At 38.5% G+C, this 22,382-nt stretch overlaps 1 protein-coding gene across 1 annotated transcript; it reads right to left on the reverse strand.

The window, feature by feature from the left end:
* Window positions 1-708: 708 nt before the first annotated feature.
* Window positions 709-2,542, reverse strand: LOC124605217 (piggyBac transposable element-derived protein 4-like). The gene is made up of 2 exons (XM_047136764.1): window positions 2,428-2,542; window positions 709-2,324 (listed from the first exon to the last, which is right to left on the reverse strand). Exons 1-2 carry the CDS (start codon window positions 2,540-2,542, stop codon window positions 709-711), a joined length of 1,731 nt encoding a protein of 576 aa, XP_046992720.1.
* Window positions 2,543-22,382: the final 19,840 nt, after the last annotated feature.

Below are 22,382 nucleotides of genomic sequence, written 5' to 3' on the forward strand. Positions count from 1 at the left end.
CTTATTAACGATGAAACACAGAAAGTGCATCGGAATTAAATACAAAAGGCTCAATGCCGACATAAGTACAAGAAAACTGACTCTTCTTACGGTTTATGTTTGAACCATTCCTGTGACACTAGTTATAGATTCCGATGCTTCACTTCAGGTTTACTGTATCCCTCTGACCTTCTTATTGACGATGAAACACAGAAATTGCATCGGAATTAAACACAAAATGCACAATGCCGACTTAAGTACAAGAAGACTGACTCTTCTTACTGACTGTTTTGAACCATTCCTGTGACACTAGTTATAGATTCCGATGCTTCACTTCAGGTTTACTGTATCCCTCTGACCTTCTTATTGACGATGAAACACAGAAATTGAACCGGAATTAACACTCTCTGTACCAGGCCTATTTTATGCACCCGTCCCTAGAAACCGGGCAATTTTACCAATATTAAAAAAATTACTGCATCAAATCTACTGTTTGGATTGTGGCAAATTTGGTACCATCTTGAAGCTGCACATTTCTACTTTAATTCTGAGTGAAAGAAACTACTTTACAATGCACAGCTTTAAGGTACAGTTATAGAAATCACTTAGATGTTTTAAGAATTTAGAAAAAGTCATACGAATAAGGGAATACAATTGTGATTTATTTTTAACCAAAATTGTGGCACTACATTACATGTTTCTGATAGTATACAGTATTACATATAAATTTCACACAGAATCATATTGTTTTTTAGTGTGGAAAATTTTAAAGCAAGGTTCCAGGCAGAGTGCAACGCCACACTGTTCACATTCGTATCGTGTCTCTTTGCGAGAAGCCTTGCCACTCTGTTTCTTGCTCCTGGAACTGCACACGTGACACACACGAGCAGCATACTTCTTAGTAGTTGCAGGTATGTGCTGCAAAAAATGTCTCTTTGTTAGCCGACCTACAGTTCCTTCATTTCTTGGAATGAATTCAAGTGTGTCGTCTTCAACAAGCTGAACTGCAAGCACTGTTATAAAGTCTGTTATTGTAATTTTCTTCCTGTGCACTGCATTGTACAGCCAAAATGCATTTGATACTCCCATAAGCAGCAAATGGAAATATAATTTTCGCCACCATTTCACAGTTCTGTGCTGGAACGGATTGTACTGCAGGCGTTGGTCTCCAATATCCACTCCAATTTTATTGAGGTTGTAATCAAGTACCTGAAGTGGTTTCAATACTACAGACCCATTTCTCTTAGTATGCGTACCAAATGTTGCTTGATGCCTTGTAGACAATGTATACACATCTCTCTTATCTTTCCACTTCATTGCCAATACATTATCTTTACGCCGAAAAGACATTTCGCCCTTTTTCAGCTTAGCAGATACTAAATCTTTAGGCAATCCTTTCCTGGATTTGTTCACAGTACCAACAGCTCCAGTGCCTTTCTCTGCCAGTTGCTGAAATAGCTCTGGACTGGAATAAAATCGATCTAAATACACAGTGTGGCCTTTGTTCAGCAAGCTGCTGTCAGACAACAATCGCAAAATAACCGCAGACGAAGAATTGTCAACAATATGCTTACCAGCATAAACTTCAAAATTTACAACATAGCCACTACTGGCTTCAGCAACAGCATATACTTTCAGTCCATACTTATGAGGCTTATTTTGCATGTAAACACGGAAACTCACACGACCTCGAAATGGGCAAATTCCTTCATCAATTGTCACTTTTTCTGAGGGACGATATGCCTGGATACATCGCTCCTTCAAATTATTATAATATGGCAAAACTTTGTAAAGTGGATGAAATCCATCTTCGCCTGGTTTTTTCTGATTTGAATTGTCAACAAGATGCAAGCATGACAGTATCTGAGTGAAACGCAAACGGCTCATGACATGGGGACAAAAGTTACAACTAAGAACAGGATTAGTGCTCCAATGGTCCGCAATTTTTGGCTTTTTCGAAACACACATGTGGAAAATAATACCCAAGAAACGCCTCATCTCACTTATAGTCACTGGCTTCCACGAACTCAAAACTGAATGGGGCTTCAGATTATTTCCTCTTCTTTTCTTCTGTATTGTCTGTGATGCATACAAATTTGTCTGTCTCTTGAGTTCATTTACGTCACTGTCAGTAAGGAACACTTTACTGCAATCCAGTACAGAACTCGACTCATCAATATCCACTAGTATCTGCCTGGGTGTCGTGTTGACAGGCAGAGGTCGGTAGGTGTCAACTGCAGTCCACTCACTGTCTTTCGGATACGGCACAGCTGCTGGATTTGAAGCAACACCTTCAACATCATTCTCGTCTTCATCTGAAGACAAACTGTCATCAATCTCGTCTTCTAAAAAGAATATCACATTATGTGTAACTACATACATCGTTTACACATGTTCAACAGATATGTGCGTACTGCACAATTACGTGGAAAATTCGGAAATACGTACCTTCAAACACACCATTGCATTCAGAATCGTCTGAATCACTCTCTACATTATCCAGAGTGTCGCTATGATTGATCAAATCCGCAATTTCTGCGTCTGATAAACCGCGCCGAAACATGATGACAAACAACTGAATGATATACAGACTGAGAACGCAAAGATAAGTTTTAACATGAATTACAGCGCTGCCGTGACATCTATGGACGCATTTTGTTAATAAACATCTGAAAAACGTATAGCGCTGGCCAAACCCGTAGAAATAACGTTGCAGTGTTTTGAATGAAATTAAATGTAGCGGCCCGTAAATTTTACGGGCTTGGTGATTTTCGCGCGATCCCAGGCCCGTAAATTTTACGGGCTTGGCGCTTAGAGTGTTAAATACAAAAGGCACAATGCCGACTCAAGTACATGAAGACCGACTCTTCTTACTGACGATGTTTTGAACCATTCCTGTGACACTAGTTATAGATTCCGATGCTTCACTTCAGGTTTACTGTATCCCTTGGACCTTCTTATTGACGATGAAACACAGAAATTGCATCAGAATTAAATACAAAAGGCACAATGTAGACTTAACGACAAGAAGACTGACTCTTCTTTCTGACTATGTTTTTAACCATTCCTGTGTCACTAGTTATAGATTCCCATGCTTCACTTCAGGTTTACTGTATTCCTCTGACCTTCGTATTGACGATGAAACACAGAAATTGCATCGGAAGTAAATACAAAATGCACAATGCCGACTTAAGTACAAGAAGACTGACTCTTCTTACTGTCTATGTTTTGAACCATTCCTGTGATACTAGTTATAGATTCCGATGCTTCACTTCTGGTTTACTGTATCCCTCTGACCTTCTTATTGACGATGAAACACGGAAATTGCACCGGAATTAAATAGAAAAGGCCAATGCCGACTTAAGTACATGAAGACCGACTCTTCTTACTGGCTATGTTTGAACCATTCCTGTGACACTAGTTATAGATTCCGATGCTTCACTTTAGGATTACTGTATCCCTTGGACCTTCTTGTTGACGATGAAACACAGAAATTGCATCGGAGTTAAATACAAAAGGCACAATGCCGACTTAAGTACGAGTAGACTCTATCTTCTTACTGTCTATATTTTCGAACCATTCCTGTGGCACTAGTTATAGATTCCGATGCTTCACTCCAGGTTTACTGTATCCCTTGGACCTTCTTATTGACGATGAAACACAGAAATTGCATCGGAATTAAATACAAAAGGCACAATGCCGACTTAAGGCAAGAAGACCGACTCTTCTTACTGACTATGTTTCGAACCATTCCTGTGACACTAGTTATAGATTCCGATGCTTCACTTCAAGTTTACTGTATCCCTCTGACCTACTTATTGACGATGAAACACAGAAATTGCACCGGAATTAAATACAAAAGGCACAATGCCGACTTAAGTACAAGAAGACTGACTCTTCTTACTGTCTATGTTTTGAACCATTCCATTGACACTAGTTATAGATTCCGATGCTTCACTCCAGGTTTAATGTATCCCTTGGACCTTCTAATTGACGATGAAACACAGAAATTGCATCGGAATTAAATACAAAAGGCACACTGCCGACATAAGTACATGAAGACTGATTCTTCTTACTGACTATGCTTTGAACCATTCCTGTGACACTAGTTATAGATTCCGATGCTTCACTTCAGGTCTACTGTATCCCTTGGACCTTCTTATTGACGATGAAACACAGAAATTGCATAGGAATTAAATACAAAAGGCACAATGCCGACTTAGGTACACGAAGACTGACTCTTCTTACTGTCTATGATTTGAACCATTCCTGTGACACTAGTTATAGATTCCGATGCTGCACTCCAGGTCTACTGAATCCCTTGGACCTTCTTGTTGACGATGAAACACAGAAATTGCATCGGAATTAAATGCAAAAGGCACAATGCCGCTTTAAGTACAAGAAGACTGTATCTTCTTACTGTCTATGTTTTGAACCATTCCTGTGACACTAGTTATAGATTCCGATGCTTCACTTCAGGTTTACTGTATCCCTCTGACCTTCTTATTGACGATGAAACACAGAAATTGCTTCGGAATTAAATATAAAAGGCACAATGCCGATTTAAGTACTGTCTATGATTTTGAACCATTCCTGTGAGACCGGTATTAGATTCCGGTGCTTCACTTCATGTTTACTGTATCCCTCTGACCTTCTTATTGACGATGATAAAGAGAAAGTGCATCGGAATTAAATACAAAAGGCTCAATGCCGACATAGGTACAAGAAAAGTGACTCTTCTTACGGTTTATGTTTGAACCATTCCTGTGACACTAGTTATAGATTCCGATGCTTCACTTCAGGTTTACTGTATCCCTCTGACCTTCTTATTGACGATGAAACACAGAAATTGCATCGGTATTAAATACAAAATGCACAATGCCGACTTAAGTACAAGAAGACTGACTCTTCTTACTGACTGTTTTGAACCATTCCTGTGACACTAGTTATAGATTCCGATGCTTCACTTCAGGTTTACTGTATCCCTCTGACCTTCTTATTGACGATGAAACACAGAAATTGCATCGGAATGAAATACAAAAGGCTCAATGCCGACTTAAGTACAAGAAAACTGACTCTTCTAAATGTCTATGCTTTGAACCAATCCTGTGACACTAGTTATAGATTCCAATGCTTCACATAAGGTTTACTGTATCCCTTGGACATTCTTATTGACGATGAAACACAGAAATTGCATCAGAATTAAATACAAAATTCACAATGAAGACTTAATGACAAGAAGACTGACTCTTCTTTCTGACTATGTTTTGAACCATTCCTGTGACACTAGTTATAGATTCCGATGCTTCACTTCAGGTTTACTGTATCCCTTGGACCTTCTTATTGACGATGAAACACGGAAAATGCGCCGGAATTAAATAGAAAAGGCCAATGCCGACTTAAGTACATCAAGACCGACTCTTCTTACTGACTATGTTTTGAACCATTCCTGTGACACTAGTTATAGATTCCGATGCTTCACTTTAGGTTTACTGTATCCCTTGGACCTTCTTGTTGACGATGAAACACAGAAATTGCATCGGAATTAAATACAAAAGGCACAATGCCGACTTAAGGACAAGAAGACCGACTCCTCTTACTGACTATGTTTCGAACCATTCCTGTGACACTAGTTATAGATTCCGATGCTTCACTTCAAGTTTACTGTATCCCTCTGACCTTCTTATTGACGATGAAACACAGAAATTGCACCGGAATTAAATACAAAAGGCACAATGCCGACTTAAGTACAAGAAGACTGACTCTTCTTACTGTCTATGTTTTGAACCATTCCATTGACACTAGTTATAGATTCCGATGCTTCACTCCAGGTTTACTGTATCCCTTGGACCTTCTAATTGACGATGGAACACATAAATTGCATCGGAATTAAATAGAAAAGGCACAATGCCGACTTAAGTACATGAAGACTGACTTTTCTTACTGACTATGTTTTGAACCATTCCTGTGACACTAGATATAGATTCCGATGCTTCACTTCAGGCTTACTGTATCCCTTGGATCTTCTTATTGACGATGAAACACAGAAATTACATCGGAATTAAATACAAAAGGCACACTGCCGACATAAGTACATGAAGAATGACTCTTCTTACTGACTATGCTTTGAACCATTCCTGTGACACTAGTTATAGATTCCGATGCTTCACTTCAGGTCTACTGTATCCCTTGGACCTTCTTATTGACGATGAAACACAGAAATTGCATCGGAATTAAATACAAAAGGCACAATGCCGACTTAGGTACACGAAGACTGACTCTTCTTACTGTCTATGATTTGAACCATTCCTGTGACACTAGTTATAGATTCCCATGCTGCACTCCAGGTCTACTGAATCCCTTGGACCTTCTTGTTGACGATGAAACACAGAAATTGCATCGGAATTAAATACAAAATTCACAATGCCGCTTTAAGTACAAGAAGACTGTATCTTCTTACTGTCTATGTTTTGAACCATTCCTGTGACACTAGTTATAGATTCCGATGCTTCACTTCAGGTTTACTGTATCCCTCTGACCTTCTTATTGACGATGAAACACAGAAATTGCTTCGGAATTAAATACAAAAGGCACAATGCCGATTTAAGTACTGTCTATGATTTTGAACCATTCCTGTGAGACCGGTATTAGATTCCGATGCTTCACTTCAGGTTTACTGTATCCCTCTGACCTTCTTATTGACGATGAAAAAGAGAAAGTGCATCGGAATTAAATACAAAATGCTCAATGCCGACATAAGTACAAGAAAATTGATTCTTCTTACGGTTTATGTTTGAACCATTCCTGTGACACTAGTTATAGATTCCGATGCTTCACTTGAGGTTTACTGTATCCCTCTGACCTTCTTATTGACGATGAAACACAGAAATTGCATCGGAATTAAATACAAAATGCACAATGCCGACTTAAGTACAAGAAGACTGACTCTTCTTACTGACTGTTTTGAACCATTCCTGTGACACTAGTTATAGATTCCGATGCTTCACTTCAGGTTTACTGTATCCCTCTGACCTTCTTATTGACGATGAAACACAGAAATTGCATCGTAATTAAATACAAAATGCTCAATGCCGACTTAAGTACAAGAAAACTGACTCTTCTAAATGTCTATGTTTTGAACCATACCTGTGACACTAGTTATAGATTCCAATGCTTCACTTAAGGTTTACTGTATCCCTTGGACCTTCTTATTGACGATGAAACACGGAAATTGCGCCGGAATTAAATAGAAAAGGCCAATGCCGACTTAAGTACATCATGACCGACTCTTCTTACTGACTATGTTTTGAACCATTCCTGTGACACTAGTTATTGATTCCGATGCTTCACTTTAGGTTTACTGTATCCCTTGGACCTTCTTGTTGACGATGAAACACATAAATTGCATCGGAATTAAATACAAAAGGCACAATGCCGACTTAAGTACAAGAAAACTGACTCTTCTTACTGACTATGTTTCGAACCATTCCTGTGACACTAGTTATAGATTCCGATGCTTCACTTCAGGTTTACTGTATCCCTCTGACCTTCTTATTGACGATGAAACACAGAAATTGCACCGGAATTAAATACAAAAGGCACAATGCCGACTTAAGTACAAGAAGACTGACTCTTCTTACTGTCTATGTTTTGAACCATTCCATTGACACTAGTTATAGATTCCGATGCTTCACTCGAGGTTTACTGTATCCCTTGGACCTTCTAATTGACGTGAAACGCATAAATTGCATCGGAATGAAATAGAAAAGGCACAATGCCGACTTAAGTACAAGAGGACTGACTCTTCTTACTGACTATGATTTGAACCATTCCTGTGACACTAGTTATAGATTCCGATGCTTCACTTCAGGTTTACTGTATCCCTTGTACCTTCTAATTGACGATGAAACACATAAATTGCATCGGAATTAAATAGAAAAGGCACAATGCCGACTTAAGTACAAGAAGACTGACTCTTCTTACTGACTATGATTTGAACCATTCCTGTGACACTAGTTATAGATTCCGATGCTTCACTTCAGGTTTACTGTATCCATTGGACCTTCTTATTGACAATGAAACACAGAAATTGCATCGGAATTAAATACAAAAGGCACAATGCCGACATAAGTACATGAAGACTGACTCTTCTTACTGACTATGCTTTGAACCATTCCTGTGACACTAGTTATAGATTCCGATGCTTCACTTCAGGTCTACTGTATCCCTTGGACCTTCTTATTGACGATGAAACACAGAAATTGCATCGGAATTAAATACAAAAGGCACAATGCCGACTTAGGTACACGAAGACTGACTCTTCTTACTGTCTATGATTTGAACCATTCCTGTGAAACTAGTTACAGATTCCGATGCTGCACTCCAGGTCCACTGAATCCCTTGGACCTTCTTATTGACGATGAAACACAGAAGTTGCATCTGAATTAAATACAAAAGGCACAATGCCGCATTAAGTACAAGAAGACTGTATCTTCTTACTGTCTATGTTTTGAACCATTCCTGTGCCACTAGTTATAGATTCCGATGCTTCACTCCAGGTTTACTGTATCCTTTGGATCTTCTTATTGACGATGAAACACAGAAATTGCATCGGGATTAAATACAAAAGGCACAATGCCGACTTAAGGAGAAGAAGACTGACTCTTCTCACTGACTATGTTTTGAACCATTCCTGTGACACTAGTTATAGATTCCGATGCTTCACTTCAGGTTTACTGTATCCCTCTGACCTTCTTATTGACGATGAATCACAGAAATTGCACCGGAATGAAATACAAAAGGCACAATGCCGACTTAAGTATAAGAAGACTGTCTCTTCTTACTGTCTATGTTTTGAACCATTCCATTGACACTAGTTATTGATTCCGATGCTTCACTCCAGGTTTACTGCATCCCTTGGACCTTCATATTGACGATGAAACACTGAAATTGCTTCGGAATTAAATAGATTAGGCAAAATGCCGACTTAAGTGCAAGAAGACTGACTCTTCTTACTGACTATGTTTTGAACCATTCCTGTGACACTAGTTATAGTTTGCGATGCTTCACTTCATGTTTACTAAATCCCTTGACCCTTCTTATTGACGATGAAACACAGAAATTGCATCGGAATTAAATATAAAAGGCACAATGGTGACTTAAGTACATGAAGACTGACTCTTCTTACTGACTATGTTTTGAACCACTCCTGTGACACTAGTTATAGATTGCGATGCTTCACTTCAGCTTTACTGTATCCCTTGGACCTTCTAATTGTCGATGAAACACAGAAATTGCATCGGAATTAAATACAAAAGCCACAATGCCGATTTAAGTACTGCCTATGTTTTGAACCATTCCTGTGACACTAGTTATAGATTCCGATGCTACACTCCAGGTTTACTGTATCCCTTGGACCTTCTTGTTGACGATGAAACACAGAAATTGCTTCAGAATTAAATACAAAAGGCAGAATGAAGACTTAACGACAAGAAGACTGACTATTCTTTCTGACTATGTTTTTAACCATTCCTGTGACACTAGTTAGATTCCCATGCTTCACTTCAGGTTTACTGTATCGCTCTGACCTTCGTATTGACGATGAAACACAGAAATTGCATCGTAATTAATTAGAAAAGGCACAATGCCGACTTAAGTACAAGAAGACTGACTCTTCTTACTGTCTATGTTTTGAACCATTCCTGTGACACTAGTTATAGATTTCGATGCTTGCCTTCAGATTTACTATATCCCTAGGACATCTTTATTGACGATGAAACACAGAAATTGCATCGGAATTTAATACAAAAGGCAGAATGCCGACTTAAGTACAAGAAAACGGACTCTTCTAACTGTCTATGTTTTGAACCATTCCTGTGATACTAGTTATAGATTCCGATGCTTCACTTCAGGTTTACTGTATCCCTTGGACCTTCTTATTGACGATGAAACACAGAAATTGAATCGGAATTAAATACAAAAGGCACAATGCTGACTTAAGTACAAGGAGACAGTATCTTCTTACTGTCTATGTTTTGAACCATTTTGCGACACTAGTTATATATTCCGATGCTTCACTCCAGGTTTACTGTATCCCTTGGACCTTCTCATTGACGATGAAACACAGAAATTGAACCGGAATTAAATACAAAAGGCACAATGCCGACTTAAGGACAAGAAGACTGGTTCTTCTTAGTGACTATGTTTTGAACCATTCCTGTGACACTAGTTATAGATTTCGATGCTTCACTTCAGGTTTACTGTATCCCTCTGACCTTCTTATTGACGATGAACCACAGATATTGCACCGGAATTAAATATAAAAGGCCAATGCCGACTTAAGTACATGAAGACCGACTCTTCTTACTGACTATGTTTTGAACCATTCCTGTGACAGTAGTTATAGATTCCGATGCTTCACTTCAGATTTCCTGTATCCCTTGGACCTTCTTGTTGACGATGAAACACAGAAATTGCATCGGAATTAAATACAAAAGGCACAATGCCGACTTAAGTACAAGAAGACAGTATCTTCTTACTGTCTATATTTTCGAACCATTCCTGTGACACTAGTTATAGATTCCGATACTTCACTCCAGGTTTACTGTATCCCTTGGACCTTCTTATTGACGATGAAACACAGATATTGCATCGGAATTGAATACAAAAGGCACAATGCCGACTTAAGTACAAGAAGACTAACTCTTCTTACTGTCTTTGTTTTGAACCATTCCTGTGACACTAGTTATAGATTCCGATGCTTCACTTCAAGTTTACTGTATCCCTTGGACATTCTTGTTGACGATGAAACACAGAAATTGCATCAGAATTAAATACAAATAGCACAATGAAGACTTAACGACAAGAAGACTGACTCTTCTTTCTGACTATGTTTTTAACCATACCTGTGACACTAGTTATAGATTCCCATGCTTCACTTCAGGTTTACTGTATCGCTCTGACCTTCTTATTGACGATGAAACACAGAAATTGCATCGGAATTAAATAGAAAATTCACAATGCCGACTTAAGTACAAGATGACTGACTCTTCTTACTGTCTATGTTTTGAACTATTCCTGTGACACTAGTTATAGATTCCGATGCTTGACTTCAGGTTTACTGTATCCCTAGGACCTCCATATTGACGATGAAACACAGAAATTGCATCGGAATTTAATCCAAAAGCACAATGCCGACTCAAGTACAAGAAGACTGACTCTTCTACCTGTCTATGTTTTCAACCATTCCTGTGACACCAGTTATAGATTCCGATGCTTCACTTCAGGTTTACTGTATTCCTCTTACCTTCTTATTAACGATTAAACACAGAAATTGCATCAGAAATAATACAAAAGGCACAATGCTGACTTAAGTACAAGAAGACTGTATCTTCTTAAGTCTATGTTTTGAACCATTCCTGTGAAACTAGTTATAGATTCCGATGCTTCACTCCAGGTTTACCGTATCCCTTGGACCTTCTTATTGACGATGAAACACAGAAATTGAACCGGAATTAAATACAAAAGGCACAATGCCGACTTAAGAACAAGAAGACTGACTCTTCTTACTGACTATGATTTGAACCATTCCTGTGACACTAGTTATAGATTTCGATGCTTCACTTCAGGTTTAGTGTATCCCTCTGAGCTTCTTATTGACGTTGAAACAAAGAAATTGCACCGGAATTAAATACCAAAGGCCAATGCCGACTTAAGTACATGAAGACCGACTCTCCTTACTGTCTATGTTTTGAACCATTCCTGTGACACTAGTTATAGATTCCGATGCTTCACTTCAGGTTTACTGTATCATTTGGACCTTCTTATTGACGATGATGCACAGAAATTACATCTGAAATAAATACAAAATGCACAATGCCGACTGAAGTACAAAAAGACTGACTCTTCTTACTGACTATGTTTTGAACCATTCCTGTGACACTAGTTATAGATTCGGATGCTTCACTTAAGGGTTACTGTATCCCTCTGACCGTCTTATTGACGAAGTAAAACACAGAAATTGCATCGGAATTGTACAGAAAAGGCACAATGCCGACTTAAGTACAAGAAGACTGACTCTTCTTACTGTCTATGTTTTGAACCATTCCTGTGACACTAGTTATAGATTCCGATGCTTCACTTCAGGTTTACTGTATCCCTCTGACCTCCTTATTGACGATGAAACACAGAAATTGCATCGGAATTAGATACAAAATGCACAATGCCGACTTATGTACAAGAAGGGTGACTCTTCTTACTGCCTATGTTTTGAATCATTTCTGTGACACTACTTATAGATTCCGATGCTTCACTTCAGGCATACTGTATCCATCTGACCTGCTTATTGACGATGAAACACAGAAATTGCACCGCAATTAAATACAAAACGCACAATGCCGACTTAAGTACAAGAAGACTGAGTCTTCTTACCGACTATGTTTTGAACCATTCCCGTGACACTAGTTATAGATTCCGAAGCTACACTCCAGGTTTACTGTACCCCTTGGACATCTTATTGACGATGAAACACAGAATGTGCATCAGAATTAAATACAAAAAGCACAATGAAGACTTAACGACAAGAAGACAGACTCTCCTTTCTGACTATGTTTTTAGCCATACCTGTGACACTAGTTATAGATTCCCATGCTTCACTTCGGGTTTACTGTATCGCTCCGACCTTCTTATTGACGATGAAACACAGAAATTGCATCGGAATTAAATAGAAAAGGCACAATGCCGACATAAGTACAAGAAGACTGACTCTTCTTACTGTCTATGTTTTGAACCATTCCTGTGACACTAGTTATAGATTCCGATGCTTCACTTGAGGTTTACTGTATCCCTAGGACCTCCTTATTGACGATGAAACACAGGAATTGCATCGGAATTTAATACAAAAGGCACAATGCCGACTCAAGTACAAGAAGACTGACTCTTCTTCCTGTCTATGTTTTGAACCATTCCTGTGACACCATTTATAGATTCCGATGCTTCACTTCAGGTTTACTGTATTCCTCTGACCTTCTTATTAACGATGAAACACAGAAATTGCATCGGAATTAAATACAAAAGGCACAATGCCGACTTAAGTACAAGAAGACTGACTCTTCTTACTGACTATGTTTTGAACCATTTCTGTGACACTAGTTATAGATTCCGATGCTTCACTTCAGGGTTACTGTATCCCTCTGACCTTCGTATTTACGATGAAACACAGAAATTGCATCGGAATTAAATAGAAAAGGCACAATGCCGACATAAGTACAAGAAAACTGACTCTTCTTACTATCTATGTTTTGAACCATTCCATTGACACTAGTTATAGATTCCGATGCTTCACTCGAGGTTGACTGTATCCCTTGGACCTTCTAATTGACGATGAAACACATAAATTGCATCGGAATTAAATAGAAAAGGCACAATGCCGACTTAAGTACAAGAAGACTGACTCTTCTTACTGACTATGATTTGAACCATTCCTGTGACACTAGTTATAGATTCCGATGCTTCACTTCAGGTTTACTGTATCCATTGGACCTTCTTATTGACAATGAAACACAGAAATTGCATCGGAATTAAATACAAAAGGCACAATGCCGACATAAGTACATGAAGACTGACTCTTCTTACTGACTATGCTTTGAACCATTCCTGTGACACTAGTTATAGATTCCGAAGCTTCACTTCAGGTCTACTGTATCCCTTGGACCTTCTTATTGACGATGAAACACAGAAATTGCTTCGGAATTAAATACAAAAGGCACAATGCCGACTTAGGTACACGAAGACTGACTCTTCTTACTGTCTATGATTTGAACCATTCCTGTGAAACTAGTTACAGATTCCGATGCTGCACTCCAGGTCCACTGAATCCCTTGGACCTTCTTATTGACGATGAAACACAGAAGTTGCATCTGAATTAAATACAAAATGCACAATGCCGCATTAAGTACAAGAAGACTGTATCTTCTTACTGTCTATGTTTTGAACCATTCCTGTGCCACTAGTTATAGATTCCGATGCTTCACTCCAGGTTTACTGTATCCTTTGGATCTTCTTATTGACGATGAAACACAGAAATTGCATCGGGATTAAATACAAAAGGCACAATGCCGACTTAAGGAGAAGAAGACTGACTCTTCTCACTGACTATGTTTTGAACCATTCCTGTGACACTAGTTATAGATTCCGATGCTTCACTTCAGGTTTACTGTATCCCTCTGACCTTCTTATTGACGATGAATCACAGAAATTGCACCGGAATGAAATACAAAAGGCACAATGCCGACTTAAGTATAAGAAGACTGTCTCTTCTTACTGTCTATGTTTTGAACCATTCCATTGACACTAGTTATTGATTCCGATGCTTCACTCCAGGTTTACTGCATCCCTTGGACCTTCATATTGACGATGAAACACTGAAATTGCTTCGGAATTAAATAGATTAGGCAAAATGCCGACTTAAGTGCAAGAAGACTGACTCTTCTTACTGACTATGTTTTGAACCATTCCTGTGACACTAGTTATAGTTTGCGATGCTTCACTTCATGTTTACTAAATCCCTTGACCCTTCTTATTGACGATGAAACACAGAAATTGCATCGGAATTAAATATAAAAGGCACAATGGTGACTTAAGTACATGAAGACTGACTCTTCTTACTGACTATGTTTTGAACCACTCCTGTGACACTAGTTATAGATTGCGATGCTTCACTTCAGCTTTACTGTATCCCTTGGACCTTCTAATTGTCGATGAAACACAGAAATTGCATCGGAATTAAATACAAAAGCCACAATGCCGATTTAAGTACTGCCTATGTTTTGAACCATTCCTGTGACACTAGTTATAGATTCCGATGCTACACTCCAGGTTTACTGTATCCCTTGGACCTTCTTGTTGACGATGAAACACAGAAATTGCTTCAGAATTAAATACAAAAGGCAGAATGAAGACTTAACGACAAGAAGACTGACTATTCTTTCTGACTATGTTTTTAACCATTCCTGTGACACTAGTTAGATTCCCATGCTTCACTTCAGGTTTACTGTATCGCTCTGACCTTCGTATTGACGATGAAACACAGAAATTGCATCGTAATTAATTAGAAAAGGCACAATGCCGACTTAAGTACAAGAAGACTGACTCTTCTTACTGTCTATGTTTTGAACCATTCCTGTGACACTAGTTATAGATTTCGATGCTTGCCTTCAGATTTACTATATCCCTAGGACATCTTTATTGACGATGAAACACAGAAATTGCATCGGAATTTAATACAAAAGGCACAATGCCGACTTAAGTACAAGAAAACGGACTCTTCTAACTGTCTATGTTTTGAACCATTCCTGTGATACTAGTTATAGATTCCGATGCTTCACTTCAGGTTTACTGTATCCCTTGGACCTTCTTATTGACGATGAAACACAGAAATTGAATCGGAATTAAATACAAAAGGCACAATGCTGACTTAAGTACAAGGAGACTGTATCTTCTTACTGTCTATGTTTTGAACCATTTTGCGACACTAGTTATATATTCCGATGCTTCACTCCAGGTTTACTGTATCCCTTGGACCTTCTCATTGACGATGAAACACAGAAATTGAACCGGAATTAAATACAAAAGGCACAATGCCGACTTAAGGACAAGAAGACTGGTTCTTCTTAGTGACTATGTTTTGAACCATTCCTGTGACACTAGTTATAGATTTCGATGCTTCACTTCAGGTTTACTGTATCCCTCTGACCTTCTTATTGACGATGAACCACAGATATTGCACCGGAATTAAATATAAAAGGCCAATGCCGACTTAAGTACATGAAGACCGACTCTTCTTACTGACTATGTTTTGAACCATTCCTGTGACAGTAGTTATAGATTCCGATGCTTCACTTCAGATTTCCTGTATCCCTTGGACCTTCTTGTTGACGATGAAACACAGAAATTGCATCGGAATTAAATACAAAAGGCACAATGCCGACTTAAGTACAAGAAGACAGTATCTTCTTACTGTCTATATTTTCGAACCATTCCTGTGACACTAGTTATAGATTCCGATACTTCACTCCAGGTTTACTGTATCCCTTGGACCTTCTTATTGACGATGAAACACAGATATTGCATCGGAATTGAATACAAAAGGCACAATGCCGACTTAAGTACAAGAAGACTAACTCTTCTTACTGTCTTTGTTTTGAACCATTCCTGTGACACTAGTTATAGATTCCGATGCTTCACTTCAAGTTTACTGTATCCCTTGGACATTCTTGTTGACGATGAAACACAGAAATTGCATCAGAATTAAATACAAATAGCACAATGAAGACTTAACGACAAGAAGACTGACTCTACTTTCTGACTATGTTTTTAACCATACCTGTGACACTAGTTATAGATTCCCATGCTTCACTTCAGGTTTACTGTATCGCTCTGACCTTCTTATTGACGATGAAACACAGAAATTGCATCGGAATTAAATAGAAAATTCACAATGCCGACTTAAGTACAAGATGACTGACTCTTCTTACTGTCTATGTTTTGAACTATTCCTGTGACACTAGTTATAGATTCCGATGCTTGACTTCAGGTTTACTGTATCCCTAGGACCTCCATATTGACGATGAAACACAGAAATTGCATCGGAATTTAATCCAAAAGCACAATGCCGACTCAAGTACAAGAAGACTGACTCTTCTACCTGTCTATGTTTTCAACCATTCCTGTGACACCAGTTATAGATTCCGATGCTTCACTTCAGGTTTACTGTATTCCTCTGACCTTCTTATTAACGATTAAACACAGAAATTGCATCAGAAATAATACAAAAGGCACAATGCTGACTTAAGTACAAGAAGACTGTATCTTCTTAAGTCTATGTTTTGAACCATTCCTGTGAAACTAGTTATAGATTCCGATGCTTCACTCCAGGTTTACCGTATCCCTTGGACCTTCTTATTGACGATGAAACACAGAAATTGAACCGGAATTAAATACAAAAGGCACAATGCCGACTTAAGAACAAGAAGACTGACTCTTCTTACTGACTATGATTTGAACCATTCCTGTGACACTAGTTATAGATTTCGATGCTTCACTTCAGGTTTAGTGTATCCCTCTGACCTTCTTATTGACGTTGAAACAAAGAAATTGCACCGGAATTAAATACCAAAGGCCAATGCCGACTTAAGTACATGAAGACCGACTCTCCTTACTGTCTATGTTTTGAACCATTCCTGTGACACTAGTTATAGATTCCGATGCTTCACTTCAGGTTTACTGTATCATTTGGACCTTCTTATTGACGATGATGCACAGAAATTACATCTGAAATAAATACAAAATGCACAATGCCGACTGAAGTACAAAAAGACTGACTCTTCTTACTGACTATGTTTTGAACCATTCCTGTGACACTAGTTATAGATTCGGATGCTTCACTTAAGGGTTACTGTATCCCTCTGACCGTCTTATTGACGAAGTAAAACACAGAAATTGCATCGGAATTGTACAGAAAAGGCACAATGCCGACTTAAGTACAAGAAGACTGACTCTTCTTACTGTCTATGTTTTGAACCATTCCTGTGACACTAGTTATAGATTCCGATGCTTCACTTCAGGTTTACTGTATCCCTCTGACCTCCTTATTGACGATGAAACACAGAAATTGCATCGGAATTAGATACAAAATGCACAATGCCGACTTATGTACAAGAAGGGTGACTCTTCTTACTGCCTATGTTTTGAATCATTTCTGTGACACTACTTATAGATTCCGATGCTTCACTTCAGGCATACTGTATCCATCTGACCTGCGTATTGACGATGAAACACAGAAATTGCACCGCAATTAAATACAAAAGGCACAATGCCGACTTAAGTACAAGAAGACTGAGTCTTCTTACCGACTATGTTTTGAACCATTCCCGTGACACTAGTTATAGATTCCGAAGCTACACTCCAGGTTTACTGTACCCCTTGGACATCTTATTGACGATGAAACACAGAATGTGCATCAGAATTAAATACAAAAAGCACAATGAAGACTTAACGACAAGAAGACAGACTCTTCTTTCTGACTATGTTTTTAGCCATACCTGTGACACTAGTTATAGATTCCCATGCTTCACTTCGCTTTTACTGTATCGCTCCGACCTTCTTATTGACGATGAAACACAGAAATTGCATCGGAATTAAATAGAAAAGGCACAATGCCGACATAAGTACAAGAAGACTGACTCTTCTTACTGTCTATGTTTTGAACCATTCCTGTGACACTAGTTATAGATTCGGATGCTTCACTTGAGGTTTACTGTATCCCTAGGACCTCCTTATTGACGATGAAACACAGAAATTGCATCGGAATTTAATACAAAAGGCACAATGCCGACTCAAGTACAAGAAGACTGACTCTTCTTCCTGTCTATGTTTTGAACCATTCCTGTGACACTAGTTATAGATTCGGATGCTTCACTTAAGGGTTACTGTATCCCTCTGACCGTCTTATTGACGAAGTAAAACACAGAAATTGCATCGGAATTGTACAGAAAAGGCACAATGCCGACTTAAGTACAAGAAGACTGACTCTTCTTACTGTCTATGTTTTGAACCATTCCTGTGACACTAGTTATAGATTCCGATGCTTCACTTCAGGTTTACTGTATCCCTCTGACCTCCTTATTGACGATGAAACACAGAAATTGCATCGGAATTAGATACAAAAGGCACAATGCCGACTTAAGTACAAGAAGACTGACTCTTCTTACTGACTATGTTTTGAACCATTTCTGTGACACTAGTTATAGTTTCCGATGCTTCACTTCAGGTATACTGTATCCTTTGGACCTTCTTATTGACGATGAAAAACAGAAATTGCAACGGAATTAAATACAAAAGGCACAATGCTGACTTAAGTACAAGAAGACTGTATCTTCTTACTGTCTATGTTTTCAACCATTCCTTTAACACTAGTTATAGATTCCGATGCTTCACTCCAGGTTTACGTATCCCTTGGACCTTCTTATTGACGATGAAACACAGAAATTGAACCGGAATTAAATACAAAAGGCACAATGCCGACTTAAGAACAAGAAGACTGACTCTTCTTACTGACTTTGTTTTGAACAATTCCTGTGACACTAGTTATAGATTTCGATGGTTCACTTCAGGATTAGTGTATCCCTCTGACCTTCTTATTGACGATGAAACACAGAAATTGCACCAGTTTTAAATACAAAGGCCAATGCCGACTTAAGTACATGATGACCGACTCTTCTTACTGACTATGTTTTGAACCATTCCTGTGACACTAGTTATAGATTCCGATGTTTCACTTCAGATTTACTGTATCCCCAGGACCTTCTTGATGACGATGAAACACAGAAATTGCATCGGAATTAAATACAAAAGGCACAATGCCGACTTAAGTACAAGAAGACTGACTCTTCTTACTGACTATAATTTGAACCATTCCTGTGACACTAGTTATAGTTTCCGATGCTTCACTTCAAGTTTACTGTATCCCTTGGACCTTCTTATTGACGATGAAACACAGAAATTGCATCGGAATTAAATACAAAAGGCACAATGCGGACATAAGTACATGAAGACCTACTCTTCTTACTGAATATGGTTTGAACCATTCCTGTGACACTAGTTATAGATTCCGATGCTTCACGTCAGGTCTACAGTATCCCTTAGACCTTCTTATTGACGATGAAACACAGAAATTGCATCGAAATTTAATACAAAAGGCACAATGCCGACTCAAGTACAAGAAGACTGACTCTTCTTCCTGTCTATGTTTTGAACCATTCCTGTGACACCAGTTATAGATTCCGATGCTTCACTTCAGGTTTACTGTATTCCTCTGACCGTCTTATTAACGATGAAACACAGAAATTGCATCGGAATTAAATTCAAAAGGCACAATGCTGACTTAAGTACAAGAAGACTGACTCTCCTTACTGACTATGTTTTGAACCATTTATGTGACACTAGTTATAGATTCCGATGCTTCACTTCAGGGTTACTGTATCCCTCTGACCTTCTTATTTACGATGAAACACAGAAATTGCATCGGAAGTAAATACAAAAGGCACAGTGACGACTTAAGTACAAGAAGACTGTCTCTATATACTGTCTATGTTTTGAACCATTCCTGTGATACTAGTTATAGATTCCGATGCTTCACTTCAGGTTTACTGTATCCTTTGGACCTTCTTATTGACGATGAAACACAGAAATTGCATCGGAATTAAATACAAAAGGCACAATGCTGACTTATGTGCAAGAAGACTGTATCTTCTTACTTCCTATGTTTTGAACCATTCCTGTGACACTAGTTATGGATTCCGATGCTCCACTCCAGGTTTACCGTATCCCTTGGACCTTCTTATTGACGATGAAACACAGAAATTGCATCGGAATCAAATAGATAAGGCACAATGCCGACTTAAGTACAAGAAGACTGACTCTTCTTACTGACTATGTTTTGAACCATTCCTGTGACACTAGTTATAGATTCCGATGCTTCACTTCAAGTTTACTGTATCCCTTGGACCTTCTAATTTGCCGATGAAACACAGAAATTGCATCGGAATTAAATATAAAATGCACAATGCCGACTTCAGTACAAGAAGACTGACTCTTCTTACTGTCTATGTTTTGAACCATTCCTGTGACACTAGTTATAGATTCTGATTCTTCACTTCAGGTTTACTGAATCCCTCTTACCTTCTTATTGACGATGAAACACAGAAATTGCATCGGAATTAAATTCAAAAGGCACAATGCTGACTTAAGTACAAGAAGACTGACTCTTCTTACTGACTATGTTTTGAACCATTTCTGTGACACTAGTTATAGATTCCGATGCTTCACTTCAGGGTTACTGTATCCCTCTGACCTTCTTATTTACGATGAAACACAGAAATTGCATCGGAAGTAAATACAAAAGGCACAGTGCCGACTTAAGTACAAGAAGACTGACTCTTTATACTGTCTATGTTTTGAACCATTCCTGTGATACTAGTTATAGATTCCGATGCTTCACTTCAGGTTTACTGTATCCTTTGGACCTTCTTATTGACGATGAAACACAGAAATTGCATCAGAATTAAATACAAAAGGCACAATGCTGACTTATGTACAAGAAGACTGTATCTTCTTACTTCCTATGTTTTGAACCATTCCTGTGACACTAGTTATAGATTCCGATGCTTCACTCCAGGTTTACCGTATCCCTTGGACCTTCTTATTGACGATGAAACACAGAAATTGCATCGGAATTAAATAGATAAGGCACAATGCCGACTTAAGTACAAGAAGACTGACTCTTCTTACTGACTATGTTTTGAACCATTCCTGTGACACTAGTTATAGATTCCGATGCTTCACTTCAAGTTTACTGTATCCCTCTGACCTTCTTATTGACGAAGAAAAACAGAAATTGCATCGGAATTAAATACAAACGGCACAATGCCGACATAAGAACATGAAGACAGACTCTTCTTACTGACTATGTTTGAACCATTCCTGTGACACTAGTTATAGATTCCGATGCTTCACTTCAGGTTTACTGAATCCCTCTTACCTTCTTATTGACGATGAAACACAGAAATTGCATCGGAATTAAATACAAGAGGCACAATGCCGACTTATGCACAAGAAGACTGACTCTTCTTACAGTCTATGCCTTGATCCATTCCTGTGACACTAGTTATCGATTCCGATGCTTCACTTCAGGTTTACTGTATCCCTTGGACCTTCTTATTGACGATGAAACACAGAAATTGCCTCGGAATTAAATACAAAAGGCACAATGCAGACTTAAGTACAAGAAGACTGACTCTTCTTACTGTGTATGACTTGATCCATTTTTGTGACACTAGTTATCGATTCCGATGCTTCTCTTCAGGTTTACTGTATCCCTTGGACCTTCTTATTGACGCTGAAAACACAGAAATTGCCTCGGAATTAAATACAAAATTCACAATGCAGACATAAGTACAAGATGACTGACTCTTCCTACTGTCTATGTTTGAACCATTCCATTCACTGTAGTTATAGATTCCGATGCTTCACTTCAGGTTTACTGTATCCCATGGACCTTCTTATTGACGATGAAGCAATGAAATTACATCGGAATTAAATACAAAAGGCACAATGCCGACTTCAGTACATGAAGACTGACTCTTCTTACTGACTATGTATTGAACCTTTCCTGTGACACTAGTTATAGATTCCGATGCTTCACTTCAGGTTTACTGTATCCCTTGGGCATTCTTATTGACGATGAAACACAGAAATTGCATCGGAATTATATACAAAAGGCGCAATGTCGACTTAAGTACAAAAAGATTGACTCTTTTTACTGACTATGATTTGAACCATTCCTGTGA

Source organism: Schistocerca americana, chromosome 3 (genome assembly GCF_021461395.2).
Source record: "Schistocerca americana isolate TAMUIC-IGC-003095 chromosome 3, iqSchAmer2.1, whole genome shotgun sequence".
In the NCBI taxonomy this organism is placed as follows: domain Eukaryota; kingdom Metazoa; phylum Arthropoda; class Insecta; order Orthoptera; family Acrididae; genus Schistocerca; species Schistocerca americana.